Source organism: Stigmatopora argus, chromosome 12 (genome assembly GCF_051989625.1).
Source record: "Stigmatopora argus isolate UIUO_Sarg chromosome 12, RoL_Sarg_1.0, whole genome shotgun sequence".
In the NCBI taxonomy this organism is placed as follows: domain Eukaryota; kingdom Metazoa; phylum Chordata; class Actinopteri; order Syngnathiformes; family Syngnathidae; genus Stigmatopora; species Stigmatopora argus.
In genome coordinates this window covers 2,517,488-2,545,163 of record NC_135398.1, presented here as the reverse complement: position 1 = coordinate 2,545,163, position 27,676 = coordinate 2,517,488, and the positions used below count along the sequence as shown (strand labels likewise).

General features: G+C 42.7%; 1 protein-coding gene and 1 long non-coding RNA gene across 2 annotated transcripts in view; one reads left to right on the top strand and one right to left on the bottom strand.

Annotated features, from left to right (window-relative positions):
* Positions 1-13,898, bottom strand: part of LOC144085255 (uncharacterized) — a 94,933-nt gene extending 81,035 nt beyond the window's left edge. The window contains exons 1-2 of the long non-coding RNA XR_013304059.1: positions 13,775-13,898; positions 13,408-13,540 (exon numbers count right to left, since the gene is read on the bottom strand). This is a non-coding gene — a long non-coding RNA (uncharacterized LOC144085255). The remainder of the gene's footprint in view (positions 1-13,407; positions 13,541-13,774) is intronic.
* Positions 13,899-14,985: 1,087 nt separating this feature from the next.
* On the top strand, positions 14,986-27,564 carry emilin2a (elastin microfibril interfacer 2a). Its single transcript, XM_077614307.1, has 9 exons — positions 14,986-15,253; positions 16,135-16,260; positions 17,305-17,495; positions 17,555-19,411; positions 23,231-23,539; positions 24,488-24,541; positions 25,945-25,995; positions 26,084-26,227; positions 26,921-27,564. The coding sequence occupies exons 1-9, from the start codon at positions 15,105-15,107 to the stop codon at positions 27,232-27,234; spliced, it is 3,195 nt and encodes a 1,064-aa protein (XP_077470433.1). The 5' UTR covers positions 14,986-15,104; the 3' UTR covers positions 27,235-27,564.
* The last annotated feature ends 112 nt before the right edge of the window (positions 27,565-27,676 follow it).

Here is a 27,676-nt window from a genome sequence, read left to right as displayed (position 1 = left end):
GTTTAGCGTTAATATCATTGGTTCGAAAGTCGTGACGGAATCTAGGCCATGTCCTGCGGCGTGATGCTTTAAGTTGAGCTGCAAAGATATCTATCAGCCTCAGGCAGCACCTTCTGCAGGTTGCCTATTTTCGCCCATTTTTTTTCCTTCTCTTTTCCTATCGTCGCACTTTGAAATAAGAAGAATTGAAGCTGAATAAAAAGAAAGGGGAGCAGAAAATATTTTGGAAATTGAAACTAATTTTTTTTGGGGGGGGGGGGAGATTTTTTGGTACATTCCATTTTTTTTGCCATTGTGAGGATTTAAACAGCCAGATTGCGTTGTTGTTAAATTTTAGACATGCGCTTCTTTAGCTAAACATGCTAAATATATAGCATATTGTCCAATATTTAGTCATTAAATTTGACCAAAAAGGGTTTAGAGGGATTTTTTTGCTATGCGGGTATCAGGTGAATAAAATAGAGAGAACGTGGAGTCGGAATCAATCAAAGTTCCAAGGTTTCCTGAAGGCAACATTGTTTAGGCCGTCTTCCACAAGAAGGAGGCCACGCCCCCCCATGTCAAAACAGTGAAACTAAAATTGAGTGCGAGAAAAAAAAACCTTTGAAACCGAAAAGAAAATTGAATGCTAAAATTAATATTTTAAACTAAAAAATAAGACTGGAAATGGGGGTGCTGGAGTAAATCGCATCCAACTATGATCGAGCATGATGGTGTCATTTTTAGTTAAACAAAGATGTATTTTTTTTACATGAATTTTATTATTAAGAAATTTTATCATATTAATCTAATCGTATTAATCTAATCGTATTAATTTTATCGTATTAATGTTATCGTATTAATGTTATCGTATTAATTTCATCGTATTAATTTCATCGTATTAATTTCATCGTATTAATTTCATCGTATTAATTTCATCGTATTAATTTCATCGTATTAATTTCATCGTATTAATTTCATCGTATTAATGTAATCGTATTAATGTAATCGTATTATTTTAATCGTATTAATGTTATTTTATTAATGTTATTTTATTAATGTTATTTTATTAATGTTATTTTATTAATGTTATTTTATTAATGTTATTTTATTAATGTTATTTTATTAATGTTATTTTATTAATGTTATTTTATTAATGTTATTTTATTAATGTTATTTTATTAATGTTATTTTATTAATTTTATTTTATTTATTTTATTATTAGCGATCATTTGGAGTACCCGGAGAAAACCCACAAAGCCCGGGGAGGCCAAGCAAACCTCACAGACATACGATCGAATCCTCGACCCCAAAACTGCGAGGCGTCCGTGCAATCCACTTTACCGCTACGCCGACCCTTAAATTTTCAGTTTGAAAAAAAAAAACTTTTTTTTCATTCTTTTTCCACGGATTGAACACTTTCGTTTGGCCGCGTTGCCGCCACTCTGCCGCATCGGACGTGGCCTCCGCGTGGACGTATACCTTACGGAACGCGTCGGCAAGCAAAGGCGCAAATAATTGCTCGGCTTTAATAAAGTTTCTTAAAGCACCGCTCGGATCTGCTTCCCCACTCGGGGGAAATCCGCTCTCATTACGCCCGGCGAATGCGGGGGAGGAAGCGAGCGGCAATAAGCCACATTTGGGCGTCGCGCAAAATGAAACCTTCCAATGACAACCTGTAATATTTTCATCCGTTTCCTCCCAAGGAGGAATATTAAACGCCAATTACTGTTGCGTCTGTAACAAATGATTTTCTTGGATGGCTTCAATAAACCCGAATACTCCCGAACGCACCTGCTGCGCTAATTGAGTCTTATTTCATGCTAACATTTTTGGAAATGTCAACGGCCATGAAAATGATCGATATCGTGTAAAAGATTCCAGGAAAGCTCATTTTGTTTTAGTCAGCTCGTTGAAAGTTCGGGTTTCTCCGAGGGCGGACATTTTGTTTGTCCAACTCAACTTTCAGGCTAGATTTATGCTAACTCGATCTCACATGGGCCGGGCCAGGTCATTTTTGGCCCCAAAAAGCTAATTTGCTAGCCGCCATTGATGGGGCTGGACGTCCAAATCAACGAACGTTCATTGGCCCCTCCCAGTCCAATTGGACTGGACGTGTGGTGGTGTGAAGGATGAGAACCCACGGCTAGTTTAAGACGTGACCGGACGATTCGCCGAAAGACGTTTGGCCGACGGACAGTTCGCCGAACGGAAGTTTCGCTGAAACGGGATTCGAATCAATTTTTTATATATTTTATTTTATCCTTGCGTTTAAAGTAGTAGCCATTAGTCACAGTACGTGACAGAAGAAATAGAGAAAATAAAGTAGTAGTAACAGTAAGTACTACTGTAATGAAATTGTAAATCCAGAAATCCTATTACCCAGTAATCCTACTACTTAATCTTTGAATTAAGGTTCTCAGCAAATCATTTTGAATATATATTTCCTAAAATAATGGGAAATTATTTCAAATGAAACTTTGCATGGCATTTTCAGGTATTGTTCTCTAAGCCCTCTAGTCTGTCCAAGGCACTTAGAATTTCACATAAGTCTTATTTGTTAGTATTTATTTAAGATGTATTTGTCTGTTTCATCTTTGTTGTGATTTGTGCACTCATGGTCAAGCTTTAAATCAATAAAAAACATTCGATTTAATTAAATTATCCATAGTTGGAATATGTTCATCATTTCAAATGTGATGACTTTCTGTATGTTGAGAGAATAAAAGGCCGAATATTGAGGCGGATTTCTTTTTCTTAATGTCACATACGTGGTTTTTATTGTAAAAGCAGCAGGTGGTCTACACCCACACGGAATGACCACCCTTTCATTCACCCGCTTCTCATCAGCCGGATCGGAGACAGAGATTTCAACCAGGCCGTAAATAATACATGACACGCAACGACTAATGCACCGCGGGGAACGGCGAGCGGGCCCGAAAGTGATGGCTCCGAAATACCCGCCCGTCTCGGCCTTGTTTATTTTTTATTTTTGGGGGGGTTGAATCTACCACATGGCTACTAAAGGCTCACAAGCTCGGGCACGAGAGGAAAATGATTGGACGGGAGAGGACGGCCCTTGAAAAAAAGAAATCGATGCGGGTTGGCGTGGGACCGCCTGAAAAAATGCGGTCTGGGAAGGAATATTGGCGCGAAGGCTACCTGACCGACTGACTTTGGATCACGTCCACACAAATGAAGAAAATGCTAATTTAGCTCATCGCCAACTTGAAAAAACGTCCCCCGAACGCCACCCGTGTTTCGCCGCCAACTTTCTGCCACTGTGACGACTTGGTTTCATTTCATATTTGGCAAACGAAAACAAGAAACAAATTTCAAGCTGATGCAAAAAGTCGTCAGGGATTTGTATTGGGGTCTGTTGCTATCGACCGTATTTTCCGGACTATAAGACGCATATATTTTCTTTGTTTGGCTAGGCCAAACAAGTTTTTCCCTCCCTGACTACCAAAAGTCTGCTTTTTTAAAAGTTATCCCCAAAACTGTAAATATGACATAAACAAGTGCCTATTTAGCATGTAGCATTACCATTTTTACTTTAGGTATGTTTGTTTAAAGAAAAATTGCCCTCCTAAAATGCAACATACACATACATATATATATATATATATATATATATATATATATATACACACATATATATATATATATATATATATACATACACACACATATATATACATATATATATATATATACATATATATATATATATATATATATATATATATATATATATATACATATATATATATATATATATATATATATATATATATATATATACATATATACACATACATATATATATATATACATATATATACATATATATACATATATATACACATATATATATACACATATACATATACATATACATATATATATATATATATATATATACACATACATATACATATATACATATATATACATATACATATACATATACATATACATATATATATATATATATATATATATCTGTTATGGAAAAATACTGTAATTTGTTTTATTATTGTTAAACTTATTAGCGTAAGTGATTTGTACCACTGTTCTGCCATATTTTGCTACCCATCCGAAACATATATTTTCTTACTCAAAATTGTTTGCTCCCCCCCCCAAAAAAATGTCCGCCACATCCTGCTTTACGGCGAAAGACCGCCGACCGCCATCTTAACCCTCCCTGCTCAAGATGACTGAAACCGGGCAAGCTCGGATAATCCGGCAAAGAAACAAACCTACGGCGCGGAGGGGATTTCTTCATCCGACCGGCTCGGTAGCTTATACGTGTTGCCGTTGGTTACCACGGAGACAAGAGGGCGGAAAAAAAACGGCGAGGCTTTGACTCTGAACCCTGACTCGGATACCACTGGGGTGAGGCTAAGACGCTAAAGTAGCGTTTTGGCATTTCAGAAGCATCTTCACAATCCCTTCATCCTCTCCGACCAATCAGCCGAAGGAATGTTTTTCTGTTGTTTCGAGCTTTGTGCCAACTTTTTGCACCGCAAGATCACAAGGACTTCCTTTTCATAGGTGGAACTTGACGTATGCCGAAGTTATTTAGTGAAATGTATTTGAAAAACATGCCCTAAAAGCAGTGGCGGGCCGTCAGGGCCTTCAAGGCCTTCTCTGCTGGCCTAAGAAATATCTGAATCATATATTATATTTTGTCCATCAATACTTATTAAATAATTCCAAATGGTCTGTTAGCTTCCTTTCCCCCTGCTTGTACTGCTTCCAGATGTGTTTTCATATTGAAGCATTTAACCAATCACATCTCAGCCATTATTTGTTGCCAGGGTCAGAAATCTGCCTCAAGGCCTTCACAATCAGTTCTGCAGGCTCTGCTGCATTAAACAAGCGTCCATAAGACTGTTGCTTTAACCAATCAGATTTCGAGTTGGCAACACCACAATGGCTTCTCACAGGCGTAGGAATACGTCATCGCTTTCACCAACTATGATTGGCTAGTGATTAGCCAGAGCTACCAAACTGTATATGTATTATTCTACAGAAGCCAAACCTCCAAGTCAAAATGGATTGGACGTCTATCGCTGATCAAGGTAGCCAGACTTAAAATGTCATTGCATTATCTCTCCACCAGGGGGAGTCGGATTGTAATTCAAGTGTCAGTGTAAATGACGAAATAGCATTCCTCTCAAAACTGGTGCTATAAAGACTTTAAAGATTCATTTAAAAAATTTAAAAACATGGCCCGCCCAAAAAAACGACACGAATCAACTTTCTTCAAAAATACCGAAATCCAGGATGACATTAATTTTGCACGTCCTAAATCCCGAAGACGGCGCTCGTTTAACTCATTGACGGCCAATCGAATGATGGCTTTCTGCCGAAGGGGGTCGAAATGATTTACGTCAGACCGTGCCTGACTTTTAAACAAAAGGTAAATCTTAACTCGTGGCCGACAGAGGGAGACGAGTGTAAGGTCGGCGCGTGAGCCCGCCTGTCAAACGCTAACTCGCCCTCGTCGTGTTGACGAAGGAGTCTGAGCTTCTGATGGGGGGCGGACATTTGCCGGTGGGATTATCCCGTGGCGCTGACATTTCCATTTGACCCGCGGTTGACCGAGCCTGTAACAGCGTGCCGTGGCTGAAAAGAGAATGGGATGCCAACGCGTGGAGGACTTTATTGATATGCAAACGATGCCGCTTGCCATCAGGGGTCGAGAGGAGGGGGGGGGATGACTGACGCACGCCTTGACTACAGAAGAGGAAAGGATATCCATCACTCTAGGTGAAGGTGTGTGTGTAAGATTTGCCGTTTTAACAGCCGAAAAAACATGGCAGAATAAAATAATAAAATAATTATTCATGTTGGGCGACCAAACCAAGTGGACGACCCCAATCCAAGTGGACGACCCCAATCCAAGTGGACGACCAATCCAAGTGGACGACCAATCCAAGTGGACGACCAATCCAAGTGGACGACCAATCCAAGTGGACGACCAATCCAAGTGGACGTCCAATCCAAGTGGACGTCCAATCCAAGTGGACGTCCAATCCAAGTGGACGACCAATCCAAGTGGACGACCAATCCAAGTGGACGACCAATCCAAGTGGACGACCAATCCAAGTGGACGACCAATCCAAGTGGACGACCAATCCAAGTGGACGACCAATCCAAGTGGACGACCAATCCCCGTGGACGACCAATCCCCGTGGACGACCAATCCAAGTGGACGACCAATCCCCGTGGACGACCAATCCAAGTGGACGACCAATCCAAGTGGACGACCAATCCAAGTGGACGACCAATCCAAGTGGACGACCAATCCAAGTGGACGACCAATCCAAGTGGAGGTCCAATCCAAGTGGAGGTCCAATCCAAGTGGACGACCAATCCAAGTGGAGGTCCAATCCAAGTGGACGACCAATCCAAGTAGAGGTCCAATCCAAGTAGAGGTCCAATCCAAGTGGACGACCAATCCAAGTGGAGGTCCAATCCAAGTGGACGACTCCAATCCAAGTGGACGACCAATCCAAGTGGACGACCAATCGATGTGGACGACCAATCCAAGTGGACGACCAATCCAAGTGCACGACCCCAAACCAAGTGCACGACCCCAATCCAAGTGGACGACCCCAATCCAAGTGGACGACCAATCCAAGTGGACGACCAATCCAAGTGGACGACCAATCGATGTGGACAACCAATCTCAATTCACTAATTGATTGTTGTTGACTACTGATTTGGTTATTTACTTCTGCTACCAATTAATTTGGTAAGTAGAGGTACCAGCGTACCATGCATTTTTATAATATTTCCAATCGGGCATCGCTGACTCCATCTTGCCCCACGACCACATTGGCCGAGACAAAAATTCCGTTTCTTTGGGCGCTAAAACTGCCAGCTGGCCGCTAAACAGTCAGTCAATTATTTTGTTTTCCAACTGCGCCGAGGAGGGGGACCGGGAAAACAAAAGCCCCCTGGCAGGAATCAAATCCAGCCATCAGTCAATGTTTGGTGGCGGGCGCCGGCGAGGGTCGCCGTGTGTGTGCGCGCGCAAAACGCGCCAAAAACAACAAGAAGAAGGAGGTGGCGTGCGAGCCGAGCGAAAAGGAATATGAAGGAAGCGTTAGCTAAATAGAGGGGGGTCTCGGTTCGCCAATATTGTTCCTCATACTTGCAGAAAAATGCATTCCAGCCCAACACCGGGCAAAAAATGTGGTCATTTTCTTGGTCACGTTTCTGTAAAAATGGAACGCAACAGGAGAAGCGAGGTCAAAGGTTAAGGGCGCCGTTTCCTGAAAGTGGGAATCAGATCTTTCGATTCTTCTTCTTCTTCTTCTTCGGGTTCCTTCTAGTTTTGGACTCATTTGTTGTCAGACCTCGCGGCAAGGGGTTAAAAGGGGGCACGTGGAAATCAAACTTTAGGGCTTTTTGCATAAAATTACTTGAAAACTAAAGTTATGTAGGTATAAATAAGTAGATTGTTATGTTGGTATATATAGTTATGTTGAGTTATACAAATTAGGTAGATAGTTATTAAGATATGGGTACATCATCAATAAAGTAGATAAAAATAGATAAGCATAGTTGTCGAAATACATGAATAATTATGTGGATAAGCATAGATAGTTATGTAGAAATACATAGGTACCTAGGTAGATAGTTATGTAGATATGCATAGATGTACATCCATAGATAGTGATGTAATATACATAGGGATGTAGGTAGATAGTTATGTAGACAAGCATAGATATTTATGTAGAAATACTTAGGTACATATACATACTAGATAGGTGTGTAGATTTCTAGATAGGTAGATATACATAAATAGTTATGTAGAAAAGCATAGATAGTTATGTAGAAATAATTGGGTACATTGGTAGATAGTTCTTTAGATATACTAATAGATAGGTATGTAGATTTCTAGATAGGTAGATAGTTATGTAGATATACATAAAGTTATGTAGATAGGTAGATAGTTATGGAGATATAAATAAAGTTATGTAGATAAACAGATAGTTATGTAGATATACATAAAGTTATGTAGATAAACTGATAGTTATGTAGATATACATAAAGTTATGTAGATAAACAGATAGTTATGTAGATAAACAGATAGTTATGTAGATATACATAAAGTTATGTAGATATACATAAAGTTATGTAGATATACATAAAGTTATGTAGATATACATAAAGTTATGTAGATAAACAGATAGTTATGTAGATATACATAAAGTTATGTAGATAAACAGATAGTTATGTAGATATGCATACAGAGATAAGTAGATAGATATCTATAGATAGGTACATAAATACATAGCTAGGTAGTATGTAGATAAGTAATCATGTACGAGTTATATATAGCTATACATAGATAGGTGAATAGATATGTAGATTGATACGTAGATCAATACAAAGATCGATTGGCAGACGTTAAAATAAAAGTATATTTTTCCAATTTTTTATCTTCTTTTAAAGAAATGACTTGACAAATACGCCTCCGGAATGCTTGCACGTTGCGCACACAACACGTTCACAGACAAAAGGAACTAAGAATCAACTTTCTTTTTTTTTTTTCTTCATGTTTTGACATGAATAAAAAAAAAAAGCAAAGCACATTCAGTTGAAAGCGTTTCTATCCACTGAGATGCAAACAAAGACCTCTCATCGGTGAGCTCCATGCGCTAACCGCTAAATCCAATCAGAGAAAAAGTAGTCAGATGGAATAGAGAGGAGGATTGGAGCAGAAAGAAAACAGATGTGTTCACCGGTCAAGGTTTCTGCCTGCGAGTACCAAATTCACGACTTCAAATGATTTCAATATCAACGCACGCGCCGTGACGTGTAACTAATTTGGCCTTTTTTGCCTCGGCGAAGATCAGATTGAACGTTGGCGTGCCCGCAGGGTGTAAACAAACCCCTTAAACCAAGGGTGTCAAACTTGGCTTGGTTCGCCGGCCGCATTAATGTCAAAATGCAACCGAATTTAGGCTGAAATTAAGCTTCTTCTGTGGGCCAATCATATTTTCATAATTTGCTGCGTGGATTTTAGTGTGGGGGCGGGATATTTGCGTGGGGTGACCACAAATCTAATGACTTGCTCCGCCCCCAAACTTCTGGACGAAAGTTTTCCTCCCGTTTTTTTCCTCAAAAGTGACCTTTCCAAATTCCCTGCTTTTAATAAAAAAACCACACAGCATCAGTCATAATTACGGCAAGGACGTGAATGAATCACGTTGTGGTGATGTAAACTCGTTGGAGAGTTTGTCCTTTCATTACGCGGTGAAAGCCGACACGTCTCCATCTGCGCTATTGTGTCCAAAAGTGTGAAGACAGAAGAAAGAAAGAGGAAAAAAAAGAAAGAAGAAGAAACCCTGAGTTGACTCTTGGATGCCGACGCTTTTGTAAAGCTTTTAACTTTTTATTTATTTATTTTCTTTTTTTTTTTACCTCAAGTCGTTTTCTAACTCTTTCATAGACGCGAGTTAGCCCTGATTCAAGTGTGTCATTTCTCTAGAAGTTATGCCAACTCACTGAAAAAGTGACTTTGAATATGTGTTATACAACATGTGTCAAAGTGGCGGCCTGGGGGCCAAATCTGGCCCGCCGCATCATTTTGTGTGGCCCGGGAAAGTAAATGATGAGTGCCGATTTTCTGTTTTAGGATCAAATTCAAATGAAGAGTATAGATGTATATTACATTTCCTGATTTTCCACCTTTTAAATCAATAATTGTAATTTTTTAATCCATTTTCTCTGTGTTTTTAGTTCAAAAATCATTTTGTAAAATATAAAAAAATATTTTAAAAAAGTTCAAATAAACATTGTTTTAGATCTTTAAAAAACGGAATATTCAGGGCTTTTAATCCAGTTCTTTTAATCCATTTATATATATTCATATATGTGTGGAGTTTGGGGGCGACCAATCAAAGTGAACGACCGCAATCCAAGCGGACGACCCCACTCCAAGCGGACGACCCCACTCCAAGCGGACGACCCCACTCCAAGCGGACGACCCCACTCCAAGCGGACGACCCCACTCCAAGCGGACGACCCCACTCCAAGCGGACGACCACTCCAAGCGGACGACCACTCCAAGCGGACGACCACTCCAAGCGGACGACCACTCCAAGCGGACGACCACTCCAAGCGGACGACCACTCCAAGCGGACGACCACTCCAAGCGGACGACCACTCCAAGCGGACGACCACTCCAAGCGGACGACCACTCCAAGCGGACGACCAATCCAAGCGGACGACCAATCCACGTGGACGACCAATCCACGTGGACGACCCCAATCCACGTGGACGACCCCAATCCACGTGGACGACCAATCCACGTGGACGACCAATCCACGTGGACGACCAATCCACGTGGACGACCAATCCACGTGGACGACCAATCCACGTGGACGACCAATCCACGTGGACGACCAATCCACGTGGACGACCAATCCACGTGGACGACCAATCCACGTGGACGACCAATCCACGTGGACGACCAATCCAAGTGGACGACCAATCCAAGTGGACGACCAATCCAAACGGATGACCCCAATCCAAGTGGACGACCCCAATCCAAGTGGACGACCAATCCACGTGGACGACCAATCCACGTGGACGACCAATCCACGTGGACGACCAATCCACGTGGACGACCAATCCACGTGGACGACCAATCCACGTGGACGACCCCAATCCAAGTGGACGACCCCAATCCATGTAGACGACCAATCCAAGTGGACGACCAATCCAAGTGGACGACCAATCGCGTGATAATCGTTATCGCAAATCATATCCTGCGTTCCCACCCCTATTTCTTACAATGGTATCATTCACGTTTCACTACCAAGCCATCTTAAATATTTTATCCCCCTAAAAAATGACGACAAACTACCATCCCGATCCACTCCGGTCCACTCCCGTTCATTTTTACGACTCGGCGCCCAACTCGAGTTGACGCCACCGCGGCTTTTTATAGCCCGCCGGAGCTCATCGGCCGTCTCTGAAAATCGTCCCGTCCAGACGCCGTCGTCTCACCTCGTTAACATTTTCGCCACCGAGCCCGTCGCGGCCTTAATTAACAATTCATGAGCGGCTCATAGCTTTATTAACATTTTACATCCAATAAATCAGCCTGGCTAATCTGCTACACGCGTGTGCGTAGGCACGTGAAAATCTTAAAAGGTCTCGGCAAAATGAAACCAGACACGTGCTGGATGTATAATGTCGTCGACTAATTATAGCCAGTTGTTAATTGAGATCATGTCACAACATGACAACACACAAGTTGAAGTGACAAACTCATAATTGCTACTGAAATGACTCTGGACGTGTTATGATTGGGCGGCGCTAACTTTAGCGCACTTACAATCTACCGTTTTTCTTGATATTCGAATCTGGGGAAGGGTTTTTAACTGTTAAAACAGTTAAATGACATGCTCTTTAGGGTACGTATCAGGGTTATCAAATATCATTTCTACTGTACATACAGAAATGTTTTTATTTTTTTGACATGACGCTGTAAAACCAGAATGTAATTGACATTTTGCTCAATTTCTTATGCACAGTCACATTCGTCCCCTCAAAACCGATAAGAAATACTACAAAATTTACAAAAAAGTAATTTGTAAGTACCCTAAAATGACCAGGAAGTGACGTAATATGCTATAAAATTTACAAAAAATGCTTTGTAAGTACTCTAAAATGACCAGGAAGTGACGCAAATTAACTCAATAGTCCGCCATTGACAAAGATAGACGTCCAATTTACTTAAACTGGCTGTGAATTGACAACGTTCACCCCTCCCAGTCAAAATGGATTGGACGCCTAGCGCCCGTAAGCTAAAAATAAATTGGTCCAGCCCACAAGATTTACTTGGCATGACCTTTGACCTCCAAACGCCCCAGAATTTTATATCAAAAAGTTGATTTGTGCACCACAAATTTGGCAATGTAATTTTTTTAAACTTATTTTTGAGTTACCTACATAACAATACGAGGAATACCAGCACTGAAACCAAACATTTTTTGGGGGTCCCCACTTAATCCAAAACCTCAAGGTGACTTTTTATCACGTTGTCAGAATTTCAAAAAGCCTGACAAAAATTAATAAATCACTCATACATCCACAAAAAAAAATATGAAGAGAACTTCCCCGCTGGGACGCTTCCCTGCTGATTAATCTAAAAAAATGTCCTTTCAAAGTAAAGTTTTTTTGTGAGTTATCATGGTGACGACAATGCTGATTTTTTTTTGGGGGGGGGGCTTTTCAGTTATATTAAAAAAAAGTCCGAGACTTTTTCGACAAGGACAAGTCCTTTATTGTTGTCCTGCTGCCCTCTTGTGGACGCTATAGGAACAACCATCTCATTTGAAGCAGAGAATCGCCTCTAAACTCATTAGAAATGTCTTTTACCCGCTTAAATGTTAAAGTTGAGTACAATATAAATCAAGACAGCGCGATTAAGTGAACAACTTGATGCAACGTGGGTTTTATTTGACCTCTTTTCATCATTAAGCCTCTTTTACGCTCTTGCATAACGCTCGCTGCTGGCGGCAAAAATCCCAGCGCACCCAATCTGATGAAAGTTTATTTTAGGAACGCTAATCGACGAAAAAAAAGTAATAGGCCTTTCTTTTCTTCGAGTCAAGAAGTCTATTGGTAAAAGAGAGTGTGTGTATGCCTTCTATTGGCAAATTTGTAATTTACAGAAATCTAGTCACAGATTTGGATAATAATTCTGCAGTTAATTAATCAATCATGATATAATAAATCAATAATCGGGGTCCAGGGATTAATAAATACTGGGCTACGCTGCAGAGCTAACGACTTTCAAAACAATCGGCTCACAAATGACGACGAGAGGGACTTTAAATTTAGTGTCCAGAAGAAGAACAACAACAACCTTGGTGGCGACTTAACACGCCTTTGGCTTGTAAAAAATAAAAATAAATAAAAAGTTCTCCTTGTGCATTTAGTGTAAAAGTATGAAAAATCCTTCTAATTAAATCCTTCATTCATTTTCCCTTCCACTTACCTTTGGGGGTGCCGGAGCTGATCTCAGCCAGACCTGGAATGAACCCTTAACTTTTGGCCTTTTTTTTAAACAAACGAGCCTAATGCGGTTTTGTTTTTATGTGAGTCAACAACAACAACAACAACGAGATATGCAAATGAGGTACACAGAAACTGTCAATCAATGGTAAATAAATTTAAAATTATGAAATCGGACCAGCTGTGTAAGGCCCACTTACCTTTTATTTTATTTTATTTTATTACATTTTTTAATTATTACTTTATGTAACCATTCAAAAAATGCTACATTAAATGCAATAACCCACAACACAGCACTAACAATTACTAATATAACATTTATATGTATATATATATATATATAATATATAGGCATTGAGATGAGCATTTATTTACCTTAAAATAGAAGTGTCCATCCATACAGGCCTGGGATCAGCTTTTCTTTCTTTTGCTCAAACCTCCATGATGTGGGCAGATAATGACCTGATTCAAGCCATGGTGCGATGAATGGTTCTGGGTTCGAATCCCTCTAATGGAGGTACATTGAGATTCAAAAAAGGAGCGATGGGAGGCTCTTGTCGCGGAGTTTTTCGCGTTTTTTTTGTCATTTAAGAACAGAAATGTAGTTTGTATATTCTGATAAATATATTCGGATTTTTTACAGAACTTTTGCAGGTGCTGTTTTGCAAAATGCGGTCACACAACTCATCCAGCGTTAATCAAACTTTTAGCAAGTATCGATTGCCCACAACTTCGCATCTACCTTCTTGTTGGTCCTCGGATTCTTCGTCTTCATATTTTGGGGGTGTGAAATCGAAATTTACGAGGTTTGTTTGCTTTTTCTTTGACGATTTCACGGCAAATAACGCCAGCACGGTTAGCACCGTAATTAAGGAACCTGAGAAACAGCTGTCAGGTAGTTTTTCGTTTTTTTTTCGTTTCCGAAGTCACGTTTGGAAACAGCGCCCCCACGCATAAAAGTGGCGATGATGAGAACTGCATCTTAATTCGAGTCAAGTGACGTGAAAATCAGACGTTACTCATAGCAGAATTTTACACAAGATCCATCATTCTAAATGCTAATAGTAAAAGTATGAAACAAAAATACATAAAAAATAGGCTATTGCCAATATTGCTCCCCTATCGTCAGTAAAGTGTCACTGCATCCAGTCTAAAATGAGGAAACGTGTTTTCTTACTGTAACTATGATTGCACATTAGAAAAGGCCAGAAAAGTCAAGTTTTAGGTTCAACTAAAAATCCAGAACACAATCTGATGTACTTTGGCATTTAAATATGTTATGTTATCACATTTATTTATCCCCCACAGGGTTAAAATGACTTTTTAGGGTAAGAAAATAAATATATATGTATATATGAAGCCTACATTTGTATTTAAACGTGCATTTCATATACATATTTACCTCTGTGGGTGGAAGTGTGGATAGAGTGTTGGCCTCACAGTTCTGGGGTCGTGGGTTCGATCCCAGGTCTGTCCTCACTGAGGGAAGTCCTCCCCGGGCTTGTATGGGTTTTCTCCAGGTACTCTGGCTTTCTCTGACATCCTAAAAACATGCATGCTAGGCTAATTTACCACTCTAAAATGCCCATAAATATAAGTATAATAGTTTTTTAACCATGTGATTGCCTGCCCACCATTTCAGGGTGTCCCATACTTAGCTGGGCCAGGCTCCAGCACCCCCCGCCAGGATAAGCCATTCGCAAAATGAATGACTATACCATTCTTCTGTTTACACATCAGGAGCTGGGTTTTGTTGGGGTGTGGGGGTCAACAATTTGTCCCCCTCAGGCACAAAATTCGTCAGCACCGCCCCTGTCTTTGCATCTAATTAAGGGTTGACTGTTCCCATGACAGAATAGCAGCAACATTTCAACGAAAACGACCACTTTTCCATTGGGTTGTTTTATTGGAAAGGGGCGTGGCCTCTTTGCGTCACGCCTTCAAGTTGTTGGAGTTAACTTTTCAGCCCCTTTTTTTTGTAGACGCTTGCACAGCACGCAAAGAGGAATGAATGTCACATTAGAGCCAAAACGAGAAGTTAATTTTCATTAGATTTTAGTTTTTTGTATTGTATGTGGGTAAACAAGTCCAGCATGGGTGTCGGGGGTGCTCTGCAATGGGTGTTCTTCAGTTTTTTCTGCAACTTTTTCACCCACGGATTTCCTCCACCACCTTCTCACGACCTTCTCCACACCGGAGTGGTGCACAGACATAGAAACAGGTCAGAAATGTGAATTTTATTCCCCAATGTTGCTCTTTTTTTGGACCCTTTAAGAAGTTCCCCCAGGGCGGTTCTCCTGCTCGGGTCCAACTTGGGTGTGTGCGCTCGTGGTTAGAAGAAAATGCGTGTTTTTTGGGCACTTTTTGGGGTAAAATCGGGACTCAATCTTTCGAGATAAGATATAAATTGAGGAATGTGAGTGGGCAAAAGCGAGAAGATGTTGAAAATAAGTCTGCATAAAGGTTACCATAATATTAAGAACGTTTCATAATGATCTAGCACCCTCCCACGCCTGTAAACTTTAAAAAGTACACATATTTTAAAGGAGTTAGTCCAGTTTTCAACCAAAAAAAACGTATTTTTTGGAACAGATTTGCCATATTTGTCTATTTTGCTTTTATTTTCTCCAACTGTAAATGTTTAATCAAATATGTGAAAGGGATTTCCCAATCCTGATTGGTCTCAATGGCAGTGAAAAATGTTTATGTTTAGAACTGTCGATGCTTGTGAAGAGTTAAGGGCTACACGAAAAATGACATTTTTATTTTTATGTCTACCAAGAGCAAATAAGTTAAGAAAACCCCAGCTAGCAAAATTCAATGTCTCACATTTCATTATAAAAATCATTAACCAAAAAACTGGTATTTTAATTCCCAACCTGACACGCTTCATTTTTTGACTCTGAACTATTAGACACAGTTTAAAGTTTCTACCGCCACCTAATGTTACAAACAAGAACCGCGACAGAAAGTAGGTTGAATTCTAGCTTCTTGTGCGGGACGTTTTCCTCAAAAAACGGGTTTTCGCAATGAACTTACCTGGACAAATATAAGCAAAATGACTAACTACGAGATCCGTTGAACTTGTCGTCCATTTCTCAGGAACTGGTGTGCCTACGTGGTGCATAAAAACGTCAGTTGCGCCGTGCAGGGCAGCGTGGAGAGCTTCCAGGAGCCAATCAGGGCCCCCTGCCCGCCCTACCTGACCAACTGCCCCCATCAAGTGACGTGAGTCCTGCCGTCGTCGCTTTTAAAAATCGGGTCACGTTTCGGATTTTTAGTTCCGTCTGAAAGCGGGACGTTGGGTGTTAGATTTGGGGTGAGGTAGGGGGGGAGACCCAATCGGTCATCAACTTACCAGATGTTTTTTAAGACAAGACCACTGACTACGGGGAGGTGATGTCATCCATTGTTTCCCTGGGAACTTTTTGGTCTCGGCAGCACCACGGAAAGGAAACTGAAATTGCAGTTTTCAAAATAAGACAGGTTATTTTTTTCCCCCAAAAACTTTTGATTTCAACAGCATGCAATGGTTAATCCCACCCACAGGATATCCTTTGTTTATACTGTAAATCTGCACATTTGTCCACTTACCCATTCTTACGGCAAAACACAAGGGTGATTTATTTTTATTTTTATGGCAATCAGGTGTTTTACAGTCATCTTCCATGCCACTTATCCTCAAAAGGGGGGTGCTGGAGCCGATCCCAGCCAACTAGAGCCCCCTGAATTGGTCACCAACCAATCGCAGGGCACAATGAAACAGACAACCGCTCACCATCGCACTGCCAGCAAGTGGGAATCGAACCCACATCGCTTGCACCAAAGCCAGACGGAAAAACCACTGGGTGGAAGCGTTCGACAAGGGTGTCTATTTTAGCAATTAGCATCTTGGCAAACAGGTGTTTTACAGTCATCTTCCATGCCACTTATCCTCAAAAGGGGGGCTCTGGAGCCGATCCCAGCCAACTAGGGCCCCCTGAATTGGTCGCCAGCCAATCACAGGGCATGATAAAACAGACAACCGCTCACCATCGCACTGCCAGCAAGTGGGAATCGAACCCAGATCGCCTGCACCAAAGCCAGACGGAAAAACCACTGGGTGGAAGCGTTCGACAAGGGTGTCTATTTTAGCAATTAGCATTTAGCTAGTGAAGGACCACTTGTGTACAATTGCGTAACATATTTACCTTGGGCAAGACTGAAGGTTTTATTGGTGGTTTTATTTCGGGGCCGTTTTGTCTTCTGACGGTTATTTTTGGAACCTTTCAGATACAAAACCCGCTTCCGGCCCACGTACAAGATCGCCTCCAAGAAAGTCACGGAGTTGGAATGGCGGTGCTGTCCGGGCTACCAAGGGCCCGGCTGTCGAGATTTGAAACCAAATCCCGAGCATCAGGTCGTACAAGGATCCCAGTCCTACGGACCGTCGGGTAACGGGTACTCCAACAGACCCATACAGAGTACGTCTTTTCGCAAAGGTCCGCGGTCTGCATGGCATCACAACAGTTCTCGCTTTCAGGGCCGGAGCGCCGAGAGACGGCCCACCACGAGACCAACGACAAGGTGCACTTTCTGGAAGGTGAAGTCCAGCGGCTGTCCCAGACAGTCCTGGACCTGCAGTCGGCTTTGACCGGGTTGACGGCCAGCCTCCGTGCAGAACTGCAAGAAGACACCAAGAACACGTTGGTGACCCTCTTCAACAAAATGCAGCCTCCAGACAGCGCAACGGTCCCGGGCCCCGACGACAGTCCCGCCGTCCTCGACGGCCACCAGGCGTCCCGGGGCGGGATGGCCGTAGACAAGGTTCTGGAAAAGATCGAAGGCCGCCTAGATGATATCAATGAGGCTCTCAAAAACAAGGAGGAGGAGCTGGAGGATCTGCGAGGAACCATATCGAGTCACGAGGGGCAGATTCGAGTCCTGATGGATGCCTCGCATTCGCAGACTCCGCTCATGACGGAGCTGGACGTCGTTCAGACCTACATCGATGGGAAAGTCGGAAAACTGAAGCTCCAACTGGACCAGAGCGTGAAAGAACAGTTGGATCGGGTGCAAATGGTATGCAGCGGCAAGATTCAGAACTTGCAGAAGAGCTGCGAGGAGAGTCGGGGCAAAGACCTGGACGGCCTGACCAAACTGCTGGAAAGCAAGGAGGCGGATTTGAGGAAAGAGATCAGGGTTCTGCGGATGGACATGGCGGCCGCGGACGGGCCGTCGCGAACTCAGCGACAGACGGAAGCGACCAGGAAGCGGCCTGAGGAAGAAGGCGACCGTAAAGACTTGTGGATCGAGATCGAACGCGTCGCCGAAGCTTACCGAGCCTTGAACGCTCGTGTGGACAACGAGCTGGCGCACCTGTCGGAGCCTCGGGACGCCAAGGACGCCTTAACCCCGCTGTTCGAGGAATTCGAGGCTCGTTTAAACGTCACCGAACAGAACGCCGAGACTCACTGCTTCTACGTCGAGGAGAAACTGACGCGGACCATCGCGGAAGAAGTGGCGGGGCTGAAGCAAGTTCTGGACGAGCGTCTGAACGGCGTGGAGGACCAGTTCACCGATTTGCTAGTGGAGATAAACAACAACTCCTTCCCGGTGACGTACGGGGACTCCGTGGAGACCGTGCAGGTCCAAGTGGACCACAACAAGTTCCTTCTCCAAGGTTTGGACGACAAGATCAACGCCATCGGAGAGATGTGCTCGGCGGGGTGCCGGGGCTCGGAGGCCGTCGAGGGCGATTCTTCGCCGTCCCCCCAGGGGACGGAAATCTTTTGGAAGGACCTGGGTCGATTTAGCAACGAATTGGACGCCGTTCGCGCCGATGTCGGCGCGAATGCAGACAAGCTCCGGCGCCTCCTGGAGAGCGTGGAAAGGGAATCGGGTGGGAACCAGAGACGCTCCGAGACCGTGGACGACTTCCAGAAAGGACTGAACGGCGTTCGAGATAACGTTTTGGGCTTGGCCGGCGCCGTCACCGGACTGAGCGATTCCTTGATCAAGTACAACCAGGATATGGTCCAGATAAACTCAACGTGCTGCCAGGCGGACAAACGCGGCCCGGCGGGACCGGACGCCAATGGCCGCCAACTGGAGGAGCTGAGGGACCGAGTGGACGCCCTCGACAAACGGGTTTCTGGCGACCCGGGTCAGTATCGGCACGTAGAAGGACGAGTGGCGGCGCTCGAGAAGGCGTCCCATCGCCTGGAAGGCGTCCCCGCTCGCGTTGAAGAACTGAAAGTCGGTCTGGCGAGGACCAACGCCACCTGCGGACGCCAGCAATCCGAGGTGGTGGAAATGCAAAACTCCCTTCGGCGTTTCCAAGTCCAGCTGTCCGCCATGGCCAGGCAAGTCTCCAAAGACGTCGCCGCCAAGGATCCAGGTGAGTTCACCCGGTTTATGGCGTTTCGGAAAACTGCTAACACGCTAAAGCCACATCCTTTAGCTCCAAGTAATGTACACCGCCTAAAGAATTTGGCAGCAATGTCAAGCAGGGGGGGGCGGGAGAGTTAACTAAATCAAAACTGTCAAAATATGCGTTGCCATTTCAAGTTCGATGTTTTTCACACTCACTGAAATGTGCTTGTTTTAACTGGCAAAGTAGCAAATGGGAAGAAAGTATTCCAAGGGCAGACTTATTCAACGTACCTGCACTAGGGAGCCATTTCCCAGGAATGACCTGACAAGTACCTCAAACCGAGTTTTCAAAATAAAATACAACGTTGTCATTGTAGCAAGATAATGCAAAAAGAGAGTCCTTGTTCGGGACATTAACTGCTGTTGGACAGAAACTGTCTCTAAACGGGACTGACTGCATTCTACATCAGCAAACATATGGCCTGCGGGCTGGAAGCTGGCCAGCAGGCGTTCTGAACCGGCCCGCGGGGGTCTAGCGCCGCCACTAAGTTACCTTTTGGGTCCAAAAACGAACAAGTCCAGCCCACATCAGCTTGAGTTGAACGTGTTTTGCAAACCAGACTGATTTTGACACCCCTTGCTTTAGAAACACAAAATAGTTTGTTGATTAGTTTCAGGGAACTTATGCTTGCCAGATACCATACCCGTCAACCTCTGCCGATAACTGCCCTTATAAATGATTATGATTCCCCTTACAAACCCCCCAAAAACCTTACAAACACCCCAAAAACCTTACAAACACCCCAAAAAACCCCCAAAAACCTTACGGACTCGTACGGTGTTTGTAAGGTTTTTGGGGGGTTTGTAAGGGGAATCATAATCATTTATAAGGGCAGTTATCGGCAGAGGTTGACAGGTATGACTGATACTCCCAGTGTCTATTCCAGAAGTTATTCCACCTCTAGCCCAAAATGAAACAGTACTCCAGCTCACCCACAACCCTAAAAAAGCCAAGATATATATATTAAAAACAAACAATGAGCAGATACATTGTGCAGATCATTTTGTCAATGATTACAGGACAAAAACACAGTAAAAAAAACGAGTCCTCAAATGGACTAACTTGAACAGATGCAATTCTCCCTGGAACTTCCTTCCCAACTCTCCCGAGTTTTATCAATCGTGATAAACATCTGTCCAAACAAAAAAAAACCTTCCTGCGCATAATCCCGCATAATACCACTCTCTCTCTCTCACACCGAGGCAGTCGGAGGAAAAGAATCACATCCCCTAAACGGCCGCAGGGTATTTCCCCGAGTGGGAGGACACGAGTTCACCGGGCCTCTCGCTGGCGTCCTCCTATGTCATTCAATCCGCGGCTCCACCGCCAGACCGCCAGGCCTATAATGGAAACTTCCTGTGACTTGCCATGTTGTTGTCCTAAGAATTCTGCAGTTTTCGCAGAAGGAATGCGGCAGGTGAAAAGCCAAACTAGGTTTTTGCGGTGATATCACTGGAGTTCCTGCTTCCGACGGCCTTTTTCCTCTCTGAGTAACATTCTGAGCAATTAAGATTTTCCTTTCTCGTACCGCAACGCCACCGTCGACCTCAGCGCGCACACACCCCTCGCATATGCAGGACATGATCAAACTCCAGGGATTCCCGTAGGATGACCTCAGTCTGTGGAATCGGGGTCTGGTCCTCATTAAAGGCCCTGACTCACTGCACGGATGGGGGGTGAGTGGAGATCCACACCCACGACCAGATGTCTCGACTGATCCGAGTTGTGATGTCAGAGCTTCGGGCCCCACGGACGGCGACTCCCTTTGTTACGGCAGTGCCCAAGCGAAAAAACAAAAGGATGATGACTTTTTTGCACGGCAACGCGCTCGTAACATAACATAAACAAATTGAAATGGACTTGGATTACAATGCAGACACACTCAAAAATAAGTTGAATCTAACCTTACATTAAACTTACATACCTGTCAGCCTTTACCGATAACTGCCCTTATAAATGATTATGATTCCCCTTACAAACCCCCCAAAAAACCTTACAAACACCGTACGACTCGTCGTACGGTGTTTGTAAGGTTTTTTGGGGGTTTGTAAGGGGAATCATAATCATTTATAAGGGCAGTTATCGGCAGAGGTTGACAGGTATGAACTTAATTCTAATTTTGTTTGACTTTTTCGTGTGCGGTCTTTTGGTCGCCGGTCTTTTGGTCGCCGGTCTTTTGGTCGCCCATTGTCGCGGTCCGGGCGACCAAAAGACCGGCGACAAAACAAGGTAAAACAACACGGTCTACGCATCAATAAAATCCGGCAGCGTCATACTATCTAAACAGTCTTGAATTTAGTGCATACAAACACTCCAACTGATTGGTCAACCCGTCCACTTTGGAGAAAATGTTAAGACTTTTACGGCACCCTATGCGAGTAAATATGTGCCGTGTTGCAATTGTACGGTTTTTTATCGCCTAATAAGGGGAATTGCAATCATTAATAAGGCAGCAATTGACAGGTATGTTAACCACAAGTTAAATTAAGACAGACCGGAGTCGGTAAATGAGCAGGATGTTCAAATGACCACCCTAATAGTTTTGTGGGATTATTTAAAACATGTGTTGTGGTTTGGCCCAGAGCAAAGTAGCTAGAAAAAAATATGAGTAAAACCTGTAATTCCGAGCAGTCCGGCAGATTATTCAGACGCCGCCGCTCCGGTCATATGGACGCCGCGTGCATCTGCAAACAGACGAGTCGTTGTCATAACCAGAAGAGTTATTTCAGTGGTCACGGAGGCATTTCGAACTGAGAATGGGTACCAAGTGTGTTCCCTTGGCTGTCGGTTAGCATTTTGTTGCCTTGAGGTTGGGACTTCAAATGGATATTGTTGCAAAACATGTCTGGAAAACACTTGTCAAGCATTTGGAATTCGAAATGAAAACAATGACAGCGCATAACATACAAGAGAATTCTTGCCATGTTCCTTTATTGTGGTAACGCTAACCATTGAGCTAGCATGCTTAACGAACAGAGACGTTTTTGCTATGCCTCTATATTTGTATACGGAAAAAAACATTCAACATTTGGTCGTCTCCCCCCACGTTCTCCTTTAAATTTTGACCTTGCCTCCTTAGTGGGAGGGCCCAAAAAAAAGAATCTTATCAAACAGTGCTGGAAAAAAATGGTTGGTTTGCAGACTATTTATTCCTTGGGTCTTATTGTTATCCAGTTTTGGGGTAAAATCAACAGTTCTTGATTAGGGACGGGTGTTGTGTCAGAATAAAAAGGAATTCTTGACAAGCCTGCACATTCTCAGCTAAACGGCATTATCCTAGTTTCTGAGAAAAGTTGAATAATTGTACTCAACGACTTTACACTGTGAAAACACACGAATTTGTTTCCACGGTTGCCATGACAGCCGAGCATTTTCCAACAAACACCCTGATTGATTTTGTCAACTAACTCACTAGTGAAGCACAACCGTTCCTAAATTGGCGTACAAATCCGTTGCTGCTATTTTCCCCGATTTAATTCGCCTTTTTTTGACGGGTCGCTATCCTAATTGAATGGTTTCGTGGAAGTCGAGCTTCCTTCGGGGTCAGAACCCGGCGAGGAAGGAGTGAAGTGTGCATGGTATTTCCCAGTATGAGGTTCCTGTAAGTGTTTGCTTTGAGAGCTTCCTGCTCTTCCCGCACATGCTAATGTTGCGCGCTCATGTAAACATTACAAGGCTATTGATTTCCACTAAGTACGTACATGTGACACCATTACATTGCTCCATTCCCGTCAAGTCTCAATTCACATTACAAGCCTCAATTCTGTTTTATCTGGTTTCCAGGAGTGCTCCTCAAACCCGAACCTCCCGCGTCCCACCCAAGCCGAGTCCACCAAATCCACATCCCCCTCATCATCCCCCCCCCGAGGCAGCCCAATACGCACGTGGTGAGGACGGCCCCTCGCATCCAGCCGTCGGCCCCTCGCATTCAGCCGTCGGCCCCCCGCTGGCCCGGGAGCCACGCTGTCCCCGGCGACCCCGTAGTGGAGACGGGCGAGGCGGGACCCCCCGGGTACACGCGTAGAGTGACCGTGAGGAGGGGCTCCGAGGACGGGGCCGGACCACCGATCACCGGCTTTGCGGGGGCGCCAGGTAATGAGAAATTCTGCATTTAAAATTGTTTGTTACAAAATACTATTCATTCAATACTCTATTTTTATATTGGAAACATTTTTTTTAGATTTATCGCAGTACCGAATTGGGGCATTCAAATATTGTTATATAACTAATATGCGTGTTCTTTTTTTCCTCTTAAGTTTTTTTTTTTTCAATGTTCCTACAGATTTTTTATTTGTTGCTAAAGGAAGGAAAAAAGGGCGGCCAAGATTATGGCTTTAAAGTTGGAATTCTGACTTAATTCTGAGTTTAAAATTATAACTGATATAATTGTCTTTAAAGTCAGAATTATATGATACTAATAATAATAATAAATTGTCAGTATTCTGACTATTCACAGAATTCTTACTTGAAATTAAAAAGTCTGCCTTTAAAGTCAAAATTCTGATTTAATTCTGAGTTTAAAATCATCATAATAGATTTATTTGACTTTAAAGTCAGAATAATAGATATAATAATAATTAATTGGCAGTATTCTGACTTTATTCCCAGAATTTTGACTTGAAATTTAAAATTCGGACTTAATTCTGAGTTCAAAATCATAATAGGTATAATTGACGTTAAAGTCAGAATAATTGATATAATAATTAATTGGAAGTATTCTGACTTTATTCCCAGAATTCTGAATTGAAATGTAAAATTCTGACTTAATTCTGAGTTTAAATCATAAACGGTAAAATTGACGTTAAAGTCAGAATAATTGATATAATATTAATAATTAATTGGCAGTATTCTGACTTTATTCCCAGAATTCTGAATTGTAATATAAAAATTCTGACTTTACAGTCAAACCACAAAAAAAGATGGTCAGAAATCGGAAAATAAAGTCAGAATCTTAGCCATCTTTTTTATTCCCCTTCTTCTAATCCTCTTCCGTACGTTGCTATGACAATGAAGGCAAACCATCTTGTCTTTTTTTTGCAGGCTATCCTCCAGCGCAACCAGTATCAGTCAAGCCCGAGTGGCTCAGCCCCGGAGGTAACGTATCATGTGTTGTGCCGGGCTTTAACGCACGTAAGCGAAGGGAAGGGAAACTGGGAATAAAGTTGTGCCAGTGCGAGGGTGAAGGAAGGGAATGTTTAGATTGAAGTAGTTTGAACCCATCCGCAGATGTTTGACAGATTTTTCCCCTCGGTTGCTTAGTAACATGCTCCCGCCGTGCATATTTGTGTCCAGATCGTACAAATAAAGTCAAGTGCAATTTTCCGTCAAGGCTAAATAAGTGGAATTGGGATCAACGCCTTCACAAATAGCCACTTACGTCCGTAGATGTACCGGACTGAATACTGTCATTCGCATTCATTTATCTACTTGGGTTATTTGAAAAATGACTTAAAGGGTTGTCATCAAAAGTTAAAGAATTTTATTTATAGATTGTTTTCAGATATTTAATGGCAATGAAGTGAAAAACTCAAGTTTTGTGATGTAGCCACTGGTATGAAAATATTTGGTAGTGTTTACAACGCGTGTCCTCACTAAGCTAAGCCATCCATTTTGAGACTGGCACTGCAGCTGGGAATCGAACCTGGAAGCCTCGCTGAGAGGCAGCCGCATGTACTACTACTACTACTAGGTAGTAGGCTACTAGGAATACTACTACTACTATTGATACTGCGACTACTACTACTACAGCGACTACTACTACCAAAGCTACTACTACAAATACTGTGACTATGACTACTACTAATACAGCTACTGCTGCTACTACCACAGCTACTACTACTACTGCTGCTACTACCACAGCTACTACTACTACTGCGACTAATACTACAGCAACTAATACTACTACTACTATGAATACTGCGACTACAACTACAGCGACGACTACTACTACTACTATGACTACAGCGACTACTACTACTACAGCGACTACTACTACTACGACTACAGCGACTACTACTACCATGACTACAGCGACTACTACTACCACGACTACAGCGACTACTACTACCACGACTACAGCGACTACTATTACCATGACTACAGCGACTACTACTATGACTACAGCGACTACTACTACTACTATGACTACAGCGACTACTACTACTGCATTTCATGTTTATGTCCGTGTTTTCATGAGGCAAAAATGGGAATAATATCAGAACATTTAAGAAAAATTTATGCTAGCTTTTTGGGGAAGCTAACGCAATTGTGATCATTTTTGGATTATCAATACCTTTGAAGCACTTTTTTCCATCAGTAAATTGGCAAGGTATTGCCTCGGTACTCTATTTATTTCTTACTACGTATGTTGCTCGCACATTACAAGAAAATCAAGAGTTTAATATTACAGTAAATCATTCATTCTATTTTCAGCATGTGGGCAAGATATCAGTGATATTTTTGAAAATGTGCTCATGCCATGCATTTGTTCCTGGCAGGTCCCCTCGCAGCTAAACAGCCCTGGACGCCATCGTACCAAGCGCCACTCGGTAAAGTCTGCTTTCCAAATCTTTTCTTTTCGGGAATGGTCGACGATTAAGCTAATAGACTACTTGACTGAAAGATTATCCTCGTTAGGCATCCCAGACGAGCGCACGACGCTGGCCGATCCGTTCTCTTTCTCGGCCGGCCTAACGCTCCAACTCTTCTCTGGAGAATTTGGCATGATTCGCTTCGACAAGGTTCTGCTAAACGACGGCGGCCACTACAGTCCTCACACAGGTACTACTTCAAATGGACCTCCGTCTAATGTCAATTTTAGTCGTCTAAATGTGCATTTACTTCCACTTAAATCCACAAAGGCTCTTGGAGGGAGCCCTGAGGGATGCCAGGCTGACATTACAAAATGAAATTTATATTTATCCACTTTAAAATTTTGCATAAACTGCATTTTTGATTTCTGTTTTTTTTTTTCATACGGACTTAAAGATCCAACGTGTATAATAATAGTATACCGTATATCATTCCCAAATAACAGCTTAACAGTTAAAATGCTTATTTTCTTACAAAATAAAGTGGCATATTTTTCAGGAAAAATGCGTTAACTTAAAGTTACTTTTTTTGTATGTGTATATATGTGTAAATGTGTATATGTGTATATGTGTATGTATGTATGTATGTATATATATGTATGTACACTTGTGTGTATATATATATTTCAGCTACACGCTTATTTATTTATATATTTATTCATGTATTTATTTATTAACTTATTTATTAACTTATTACCTATCTATTTATGTCTAAAATGCCCTTCCTATTTCTGCATCCTCACCCTCTTCCTACTGTGACAACGAAATTTCCCGAATTAGGGATGAATAAAGTTATCCAATATCCTATCCAATATCCAATCCAAAAAAGCTTGTGTGAAACTGTCTAAGTTTGGATTTCATTCGTCTCCCCTTCCAATTACAGGCTTGTTCACAGTCCCGCAAGACGGTCGCTACCTTCTCTCCGGCCTTCTGACGGCGCAACGCGGCGAGACGTTGGAAGCGGTCCTGTCCGTATCCCGGCGCAGCATCCAGAAGCTGCGTAGCTCGGCGGCGTCCGCCGGAGACGCGTGCGGCTGCGGCGACTCGGTCTCCTTCGCCCTCGTCGTGCCTCTCCAGCGAGGCGATCGCGTGGGGCTGTTGAGGACGGCGGGCCGATTGGCCACCACCGAGGCCCGGGAGGTTCTTTCCACTTTCAGCGCCCTCTTCCTGTACGGACCCCCGGCTCGCCGCCGATAGCCGGAGCTAACAAAAAGAACTGGAATGTGAACTGTGTGCATACTTTTAATATATTTGAATTGTTATATCCCCCATTGTGAATACGGAACGTCTAATTTAACTCATAATCTGCGACACGTGACGGCAATAAACGGTCGTACACGAAAACGAGACAATTCGAGACTGAAGTGCAAATGAGAAAGTCATCGAGTTCAAACAGGATTAAAAACTGGAAAAAATAGCATGCTTTACGTACCTCGTGTTGTTGTTTTTTTTCTTTTCTTCCACCCACTTTGCTTCGAATCCTTGCTTGCTTCTTGTGTGGAGTTTTGAAATGTTTTTTGGCTTTTCTCCGGGATGAAAGTTTTCTCCTCCACGTTCAAGAAAATCCATCCAAGATCAAATCATCCTGGCAGAACTTTTGCATGCTGGAAATGATTTCTTTGGCAATCGTGGTTAAACT

Bases quoted from the DNA above. Each gene is read 5' to 3' on its own strand.
- emilin2a (XM_077614307.1), top strand. From the start codon at position 15,105: ATGTGGGTAAACAAGTCCAGCATGGGTGTCGGGGGTGCTCTGCAATGG. The intron at 25,996-26,083 runs GTAAAGTCTGCT...TATCCTCGTTAG, and splicing joins ATCGTACCAAGCGCCACTCG to GCATCCCAGACGAGCGCACG. The intron at 26,228-26,920 runs GTACTACTTCAA...TTCCAATTACAG, and splicing joins CCACTACAGTCCTCACACAG to GCTTGTTCACAGTCCCGCAA.